Source organism: Piliocolobus tephrosceles, chromosome 16 (genome assembly GCF_002776525.5).
Source record: "Piliocolobus tephrosceles isolate RC106 chromosome 16, ASM277652v3, whole genome shotgun sequence".
NCBI classification, from domain to species: domain Eukaryota; kingdom Metazoa; phylum Chordata; class Mammalia; order Primates; family Cercopithecidae; genus Piliocolobus; species Piliocolobus tephrosceles.
In genome coordinates, this window is record NC_045449.1 from 16509976 (window position 1) to 16519896 (window position 9921).

Below are 9921 nucleotides of genomic sequence, written 5' to 3' on the forward strand. Positions count from 1 at the left end.
AAGAGTAGTGATACTGGCAATTTGGATATGACAAAGAGAAGTCATAGAAAGTTCTCAATAAGAAAAAAAAAAACAAAACTGTATGCTGAGGTTGATAAGATCTACAATAAGAATGAATCTTCTGTGTGTGACACTGTTAACAGTATATAGTTATAATTGTTCTATAAGTTATTGTTAATCTCTTACTGTGCCTAACTTACAAATTAAACTTTATCATAGGTACATATGTATAAGAAAAAAACACAGTGTATTAGAATTCGTTTCAGGCATCTGCTGGGGGTCTTGGAACATATCCCCCATGGATAATAGGGGACCACTGTCTGTTCAAGAGAGAGTTAGAAGACAATTAGGTACAGAAGAGTTGACGGCTGTATCCCTACCATCTTGATAGCTCTTGGTATAGAATAGGTATTGAATAAATGTCAAATCTGAAAATTCTCAATACCTTAACCCAAATTAAGAAACCCAAAATGGTGGAGAGCTAGAGAACTTCCTGCTCATCCAGTTCTATTCCTAGCCTCTAGAATGAGTGAGGATGAATTGCAAAAACATGAGCTTTTTTTCTTCTTTCTTAATTTGCTGTATATCTAGGGCTAAAATGTAATAAGCATTTTGATTGGTAGCTGAACTAAGAGATAATAAAAGAAAGACCTTCTTCTTCTGCTCCCTGATTTTCCATAAGTTATATGTAACTAAAAGTTAACAGATAAATTATGAACATGTCACCAAGGGGGTTAAAAAAAAAAAAAAAAAAAACACCAAAACAGCAAATATTTTAAACAAAACATCTTATTCCAAAACTTCTGCTGACACCTTAAAGATAGGTAACTTTCCCTCTTCCCAATTTAGGTCTCTTTCCATTTCTCAAAGTGTAAAGTAAAGCCTTTTGTGCAGAAAAGGTGATGCCCAGATAATGGGTTTCCTACCTGACATAATGTCTTCTGCTAATTCCTTTTCTCTTTCAATTTTTTCCTCTAGAGTTGAAATGCAGAATTCATAGCCAGCAATAGCAAATTCCTGTCTGTAAAGCAAAATCAATAATCAGCCATTTACCTTTTCTTCTTTTTTTTTTTTTTTTTTGCCGTTTAGATGCAGTTTCGCTCTTGTTGCCCAGGCTGGAGTGCAATGGCGCAACCTCGGCTCGGAGCAACCTCCACCTCCTGGGTTCAAGCGATTCTCCTGCCTCAGCTCTCGAGTAGCTGGGATTCCAGGTGTCCACCACCATGCCCAGCTAATTTTTCTATTTTTAGTAAAGACAGAGTTTCTCCATGTTGGTCAGGCTGGTCTCGAACTCCTGACCTTAGGTGATCCACCTGCCTTGGCCTCCCAAAGTGGTGAGATTACAAGCATGAGCCACCGTGCCCGGCCCATTTACCTTTTCATAAATTCCTTTTTTATCTTCATTTTTCCAGCTCAGTTTAAACATTATCAGTAAAGGAAGTGTAAAATGGGAAGAGGGAACTTTGTTTAAAGTCTAAGGAGTGTCAAATCTGCCATTTCTCAAAGTAGTTAAAAGTCATCCATTTAATATAACTTAAGACACAAAAAGCTAGGAATGCTGCCCTAATTTTAATAACTGACATAGCCAGCGGTCTTCATCATCTCCCACTAACAGATGGTCTCCAGTGAATCAGTTTCTCCATGTGCGAAAGTCTTACCCCTGTTCAAAGTAATACTACCCTGAACAGAGGTTCAGGCCACCCTGCAGTGAGGATTCCAACTGTTGACCTCATACAGCTTCTGAAGAGCTTTAGTCATTTTATATTTATTTCAAGCTGTAGGTCTCTGATAAAAGTTTCTTTTGCAGAAATGCAACTCCTACCTGTGGCAATAGAAGTCATTTAACCCAACTCGGTAGCCCTGGACCCTCAATCAACTGGAGAGGGTTCAGTTAACCCAAGCAGGCTGGCTGACTGCTGCTTTTTACAGAGATGCAGAGGAAATGTGACAGAAATCCCTTCTCCATTTAGGAACTCAGTTTTGGTTCTTGTTCTTCGGTTTTGGCTCTAGTTTCTTACAGAAGTGGCACTAAAAGCTCATCTTTTCTCTAGTGCTTTGCCAGGGGAGAACTTACGACCCTACTGTTCTGCTCTGTTCTCAGAAGAACAGAAGCAGCCCCTTCCTTCCCTAGACTCAAAACTTGGCGAGGGCCCTCTCCAGCCATAACACAGGGCAAGTGGATGCTGCCCACAAGATGCTCCCAGTTAGAGCAAGAGGTCCACAAACAATTCCCCTCCTAACTTATATCAGCCTTTCGAAGCCTCAGATCTGGCCATGTCTTTTCTAGTCTCATGCTTGTCTTAATAAATCAAAATAAAAAGTACAGTATACCATGTAACTTAGAGGCTAACTGTTACTAGCTTTCACGTCTATAAGACTATGAATTTGTCTTACTCAACAAGGTTTATTAGCTCCGGGCTTCTTCTTACCCTAGGAGTTCATACCCAATGAAGAACTAGGCATGTTTGTTACAACTCCAAGGAAGAATGACCAAGCTGCAGTGTTCTCTGGCATAGGCCAAGCTCAAAGCTCCTCAAAAGATGTGAAGTCAAAGGCTCTAGGAAGCTCTAGCCTATCTAGTGTCCAATCAAAATGCAAGGAGACTCTGCAGGTCCTGATGAGAACAAAGGAGCTGGTGAGTAGGACAGCAGGGACCAGTGCCAGGGCCTGGTCTCGGTAAGCACCCTTTCTACAGCATCAGGCTCCGTGTCACTCCAAACCTCTCGCACCAACTTCTGCACCACTAAAACCCTAAGTGAAGCTAGTCTTAGGTCTCTCCCTAAATTCACCCCAAATACAACTCTCTAAAGGAGTTCTCTGCTTACATCCTAGATGCTTCATCTTTGAACTCTATTTATACCAGCAAAATGGCCTCTTCAGAGTATTAATATATTATCCCCAGCAGCTTTCACACTGCTCTTTCCTCTTCTAAAAAAGTTAAACTAAAGTTCTAACTCTAACTTCCCTTCCCACTTCAAGCAGCAACAGAAAACTTAGTTAGCTTTGTCACAGGGCAGCCAGAGATGCTGTGTGCCCCACTAGGCAGGCTACTGGAAACAGGAGGGGCAAACTGGAAAAGACTGACAATTCCAAAGATGAGGGATAGAACACTTTTTGAGTGTGGCACCCAATTTCTGGGAGACCCAGATGACCAGCAGGCAATGAATATTATGTAACATCCCAGAGTCAAAGTTTTCTGCCCACAGTCCTACTCCCTGGCTGCCGTACTTACCTATTCTGTGCAGCATAGATACTGGCCAACTTTAGGGAAATTTCAATTATGGCATTGTCCTCCTGTGAGAGAAAGAGAATGAAGGGAATTCATAACAAGTAAAATAGTCTCATGGATTATTTCAGATCAACTTCCAGACTGACGGTGGCCTCAAAGCCACAGTCTTTATTCTTTTAGAGTGATTAGCCAACTGTAAATTCCTTGGCGAACATGCTGTTGCATTTAGTGAAAGAATGTCTACTTGTATACAGATCTCAGAAGGGAAACTCCACCTTTCCTGACCAAAGCGTATGGTGGGGCTAGCAGGAGTTTTCAGCAGACAAGACTGTTCTGAAAACTGCTTCAGTGAGGGGCCAATACTAGGCAATGTCCTTACCTGCTTCATGCCCCCTCCAAGGAGGTAACTCATTGTTGCTTTAAAAAGTTGTTCAGCCTAAAAGCATAAGAAAAAGATTTTTCTTTTAATTGGGACCCATTATATATATATGGCCCCAGATTCTAAGTACCAATCTGATGCATCATTCCTTGTAAAGCCCATATACTCACACACATGCACACTCACACACAGAAAAGTACCCTTTTGAAGGGAAAACAGATCAAAATATCAGGACCCCCAACATCCTCTATGTACCTTAAACTACTCTCTGATGAGCAGAAAACAACCTCAGAGATTAACTTCTTATCCAAACCCACTGTGGCAGAGACTACAAACTGTCTCCTAATAGTCATTCTGCTTCTCTATCTTTTTGATTACAGAGTCCCCTCAATTTAGCCTGGGAAACATGGTGAAACTACGTCTCTACAAGAAAGAAAGAAAGAAAGAAAGGAAAGAAAAGAAAGAAAAGGAAGGAAGGAAGGAAGGAGGGAGGGAGGGAAGGAAGGAAGGAAGGAAGGAAGGAAGGAAGGAAGGAAGGAAGGAAAGAAGGAAGGAAAGAAAATTAGCCAGGTGTTGTGGCACACGCCTGGAGTCCCAGCTACTCAGGAGGCTGAGGTGGGAGGATCAACTGAGCCTGGGAGGTCGAGGTTGCAGTCGGCCGTGATCAAGCCACCACACTCCAACCTGGGCAACAGATCAAGACCTTATCTTAAAAAAAAACATTCAGCCAATTTTAGCAGATTGGACACCCTGAAGTTAGACATGGTCATATGATAAAATTTAGGCCAAGGTATGCAGGCAGAAAGAACATGAACTTCTAAATCATATTTTATAAGGAAGCTGCTCACAGTCCATCTTCTCCTGCTTCCTGCAGGCTGGAGGTGAGTCAGCTCACCCAGGCAGATGAGGGCTTATCTTAGAAGGAACCTGGACTTCTGGATCAGAGAGCAAAGGTGCCTATGTCTATCTGCCTTCAGTCTTTAACCTATCTCTGGACTAATACAATAAAGAGAAATACATTTGTATCTTGTTTGAGTCACTATATTCTGGGGTCTCTTTGTTATAGCAGCTTATCCTGTACCCTTACTATCACAGTAACCTTGAGGCTACTCCTTCACAAATTCAAGATATTGCAAAGTAATTTACTTACATTTTCAAGCTGACCCCGTATAAATGCTAAGTTGGCCATCTGAAAGCAAATTACAGATTGTTTTTCAGTTTAGAGTACTGTGTTCCTACTTATCTCAAAACTTTAAAATTCCCTTTTGCTTTCACCCTCAAAATTTAAAAACGTTTAAAATGAAAAGCATGTCACCAATTAATCTGTTAGAAACACAGAACAGCAATCATGTGAGAAGTAAATACTTGCACATACTTTGTTGTTAACAAACCAAATCTAGGTCCACTCATCATTAAAGAAACATGCTAATGATACTGGTTTCTTTTGGTCTGTAATTGAGAGGTCTTATGCCACCCCAAGGGTAAAAAAACTGAAGCCGTAGCCGGGCATGGTGGCTCATGCCTGTAATCTCAGCACTTTGGGAGGCCAAGGAAGGTGGATCACCTGAGGTCAGGGGTTCGAGACCAGCCTGGCCAATATGGTGAAACCTCATCTCTACTACAATACAAAAATTAGCCAGGCATAGTGATGCGCACCTGTAATCCCAGCTACTCAGGAGGGTGAAGCAAAAGAATCGTTTGAACTCACGAGGCAGAGGTTGCAGTGAGCCAAGATCGTGCCACTGCACTGCAGCCTGGGCAACAGAGCAAGGCTCCATCTCAAAACAAAACAAAACGAAACAAAAAAATAAAACTGAAGCCAAAAGAAAACTCAGTAAAGAAGAAAAAGAGCTTTAGAATATCATGAAAGTCAGGAATATAAATCAGGAGAACTAACAACCCTTCCCTTCCATCCAACCTTCCTCATCAGTGCTTCAGACTGGTTATAAGAGTTACCAGATCATAAGTGTAAGTGATGGCCTTCTTGTTATCAGTCTGATAGGCGAGGCGAAGAGCATCATGCAAAATTAACTCAGCCTCTTCTGGCTCATCTTTCATGATGCTCAACTGAAAAGGGAAGACAAAATAATAGAAAATGAAACATATAGTAGATGCATATGCTACCAGACAGAAGTGTATGCAACTACACGTCCCAACTGATAGAAGGAAGCTAACTCATTCATCAGACATTTACTGAATTCCTACTATGTACAAGGCATTGTCTATAGAGGTGACAGGGAGGTCAGCCTCCCTTGCAGCTAGGTGTGGCCATCTGATGAAGTTTTGGCCAAGAGACACAGGCAGAAGGAATGTGATCTTACAACATATTTTATAAGGAAGCTGCCTGTCCTACATCCTCTTTCTAATTTCTTGCAGGCTGGAGGTGACCATAGAGGACAAGTAAGCTTAATTACAACTAATGATAAGAGCTATAAAGATGACAGAAAGGAATGATAAGGGGTCTCCTCCAAATGGGACTCAGGGAAGCCTTCCAAGGAAGTGACAGCTAAACTGAGATATGGAAGGATGAGAATGAGTCAACCAAATAAGGACCTGGGGAGAACATGACTCAAACAGAGGGCAGAAAATGAGTGAAGTCCCTACAAGTTGAAGAGAATGGTTTTGGGGAAGAAATGCAAAGAAACAGATGTGAAGGGAGGATGGTGAGCTAGAGGATTACTGCCAAACGGGTGGGCAAGGTATGCTGGTTTAGATCATGTGGGGTGTTGCAAGCCATGGCAAGGAGTTTGTATTTTATAATAAATGCAGTGGGTAGCCATTCAGAGCTTTCAGGCAAGGAGATGATATGATCTAATTTACTTTTTTTTTTTTTTTGGTCGCTTTGGTTTCTGCATGGAGAATAGATTGCAAGGGGACAGGAGGCTAGGAAAGACTACTGGAGCATAGTTGGTGGCAATGGTGGTTTGCACTAGGGTGACAGCAAAGGAGATAGAGAAAAGGGGAAAGATTTGAGACATATTTTGCATTTGTTGGCAACAGGACTTGTTGCTGAACCTCTAAGTGCATTGGAAGGCAATGGTAACGTACCACAAGTTTTAAGAATGACTGAGGTTTTTAGGCTGAAAAACTGATGATAGTAAAGAGATGGTGAAAGCACATGTTGAGGAGGCATTAAAGATCGAGTTTAGTTTTGGGCATGTTAAATCTGAGAGGTAGGATAGGTACCAAAGTGCAGATGGCATGTCAGTAGCACACTACAGTCTGAAAACACAAATATGGACGTTGTTGGCATGAGATAACTTGGGGAAAAGAGGAGAAAAGAAAATAGAAAAGGATGTAGAGAAAGGGAAGAATTCAGAAAGAGAACCAAATAGCATAACCAATACTAAGTTGACATTTTCAGGCCGCTATATACGTGAGAAATTATGTCATTTCAGGTAGGCTGGTTAATTGATAAAACAACTTCAAAACGTTCCCCGTATTTCGTTTGCATAAAAGCATGATGCCTGGGGCGCCATCTCCATTTGCACTTGACACCGCAGAGGTTTAACTGCAGGCCTTAGAGTCGGGAAAGCCTGGATGGATTCCAATCCCCTCTCTGATGACCCACCTCATTCTTGGCAATTTTACCCGCGGAGCCTCCATCCACTCTTCGGTGAGGCGGAGAGAGTAATGCGCAGCGACAACGCCAAGACCCCGCTCACAAAGGCTACCGCGCTCGGCCGGGCGCAGGGCCCGGAGCCGCCTCACCTTGGCTCGCTTCAGCAGCTCGATGATCTCGGCCTCGGCTTCGTCCGCCCCGTCCTCGGCGGCGGCCCCGTCGGCTCCCTGCTGCTCCTCCTCCTCCTCTGCCGCAGCGGGCCTCGAGAACCAGGCGAGCGCTGCGGGAAGGGGCTCTGAGGTCATCGGGCCCGGCCCGCGCCCCTGTCCCCGCCCGGTCGGCCCCGCCCGGCCCGCGCCCCTCACCTGCCAGCAGCGGCAGCAGGCTTGGGCCCCGGCCGTGCGGCGCGACTCGGGATGGCGGCACCTGCACCTCGGGCCCCGGGCCTCCTGCCAGCCCAGGGGGCAGGCGCGCGGAGCAGCCCCGGCACCGCCGCCCCGCGGCCCGCAGGAGGCCTCGGCCCAGACTCCGGCTGAGGAGCCGGTACATGCTCCCGCCGCGTCCTCTGCGCACTGCAGGCCAGGCGCGATCCTGGCCCCCGCCCCCGCGGCAAGCGCCCTCTGGATTGGCCGGGCCCTGACGACTGAGCAGGACATCCTTGCGTCCGCACGCGCGATGACGCGCGTCGACGTCACTCTGTCTAGCCCTGCCCCGGCGGGTGTCGGGATTCTCCGCGGGTAGGCGCCGTTAGCTGGAGCGTCGCGGCGGTCGACCAGTCGTGGAGGGCGTGTCGTGCGGCGCGATGGCCGCAGTGTTGCCAGCTGTCGTGGAGGAGCTCCTGAGCGAGATGGCCGCGGCGGTGCAGGAGAACGCGCGAAGTACGGGACCGAGGTCGTGTGTGGCTGCGCCGTGGGCGCGAGCCCGGCATCCGGGCACTGCGGGGCCGGGAGGCAGGAGGCGGGGCGTCCGGGCCTGCCTTGCCTTTTTTCCATGTGGTTTTCTAAACCTCTTGTTCGTAAAAAAGCAACCAAAAAAAAGCGAAATTGGAACAAGTAAAAGTCAAATCGATTCAGGAAATATTTAGGGTACAGCGCAGTTGCAGGAGCCCCTCCGTCGGATCGAGTAGGCCAGTGGGGACCGAAGTGCTGAGAGCTGGCTGGGTCCCTGGGAGGGGTTCCCGCCCAGGGGTGGAAGGGACAGGAGCCTACAGTGAGTGATAGAAACGTGGAGTTCTGGATTATTTTAGACGAAATTTTGAATTATTAAACTTCTTTTTCTCAAATTCTGATGTTAACATTAAAGTTAATGCTTTCATACACTTTAAAAAGTAGGCCCGGCGCGGTGGCTCATGCCTGTAGTCCCAGTACTTTGGGAGGCTGAGGCAGGTGGATCACCTGAGGTCAGCAGTTCGAGACCAGCCTGGCCAGCATGGTGAAACCTCGTCTCTACTAAAAATACAAAAAATTAGCTGGGCGTGGTGGCGGGCGCCTGTAATTCCAGCTACTCAGGAGGCTGAGGCAGGAGAATCGCTTGAACCCGGGAGGCAGAGGTTTCTGTGAGCCGAGATCGCGCCATTGCACTCCAGCCTGGGCAACGAGCGAAACTCCGTCTCAAAAAAAAAAAAAAAGCATTTTGAGAGCCACAAATCCTAAATGCATATGCAATCATTGGAGTAAATCTGGGTATTGTGAAAGCACCATTTTTTTTCTGACCAGCAGAGGATGCTCTTTGGCTATGCTCGCCAAAATCACTTGAGAAGGGTTGAACTCAAGATGTGTTCAGAGTGTGCTAGGATAAGATCAAATCAAATTTGATCTAATCAAAATGCATTGACTAATGAACTACTCTTACGATGTAAAAATGGCCACCTTATAAATAACAGCCATATTAGGCCCCAAAACTGCCACTGCTTATTCAATGTGGATGTCTTTTGTTTTAAAAGTACTGTATTGCATTTTTGAAAGGGTTTATCTTGAGTTATTGTGTTTAAGGAACTGAGAAAAATAAGCCAACTTTTGTTTTCTCATCTCAGTCAAAATTAAGGAGACTTAAGTATATGTGCTTGAAAGATGAGTGCAGCCAGGTATTCAAACATGCTTGATTCCAAAAAAGATGGGAAAAAAGCCAGCTGATGTTAGCTTATACAGTTGTTCTGGGCTCTAAGATTTGATGGCCTGGGGGTTTGGAATACTGCCACTTTAAACAATCATCACCAGAACTGTTCTACTGTTCTGTGTCTGAATAGATTAATCCATACATTGACAGTAGTTTTTTTTTTTTTAGGCAGAGTGTTGCTCTGTCTCCCAGGCTGAAGTGCAATGGCACCATTTTGGCTCACCACAACCTCCACTTCCCGAATTCAAGCAATTCTCCTGCCTTAGCCTCCCAAGTAGCTGGGACTACAGGTGCATGCCACCACACCCAGCTAATTTGTGTATTTTTAGTAGAGACAGGATTTCACCGTATTGGCCAGCCTGGTCTTGAACTCCTGACCTTGTGATCCACCCACTTCAGCCTCCCAAAATGCTGGCATTACAGGCGGGAGCCACCGTGCCCAGCCAGTTTTGGGTTTTTTCCCTCCCGCAAGAAGGTTCACAAGACACACTGACAGTCCTGAAGGGGGCATAATCATTGCCCCTGACACCCATGGTTCAGACACAGGGACCAATGCTGTTGATTCATGTTTATTTTCAGCAGCCCTGTTTTCTGTCTTTTCAAAAATCTTTGTTCTATTAATGTATAGTTATATAC

At 45.2% G+C, this 9921-nt stretch overlaps 1 protein-coding gene across 1 annotated transcript in view; it reads right to left on the reverse strand.

The window, feature by feature from the left end:
* Positions 1 to 8491, reverse strand: part of TTC19 (tetratricopeptide repeat domain 19) — a 33712-nt gene extending 25221 nt beyond the window's left edge. Inside the window, 8 exon segments of the mRNA XM_023192169.3 lie at positions 927 to 1021; positions 3233 to 3294; positions 3609 to 3665; positions 4759 to 4797; positions 5565 to 5675; positions 7320 to 7450; positions 7536 to 7886; positions 7889 to 8491. Coding sequence (XP_023047937.2) covers positions 927 to 1021; positions 3233 to 3294; positions 3609 to 3665; positions 4759 to 4797; positions 5565 to 5675; positions 7320 to 7450; positions 7536 to 7886; positions 7889 to 8162 — 1120 coding nt within the window. The 5' untranslated portion in view covers positions 8163 to 8491.
* Positions 8492 to 9921: the final 1430 nt, after the last annotated feature.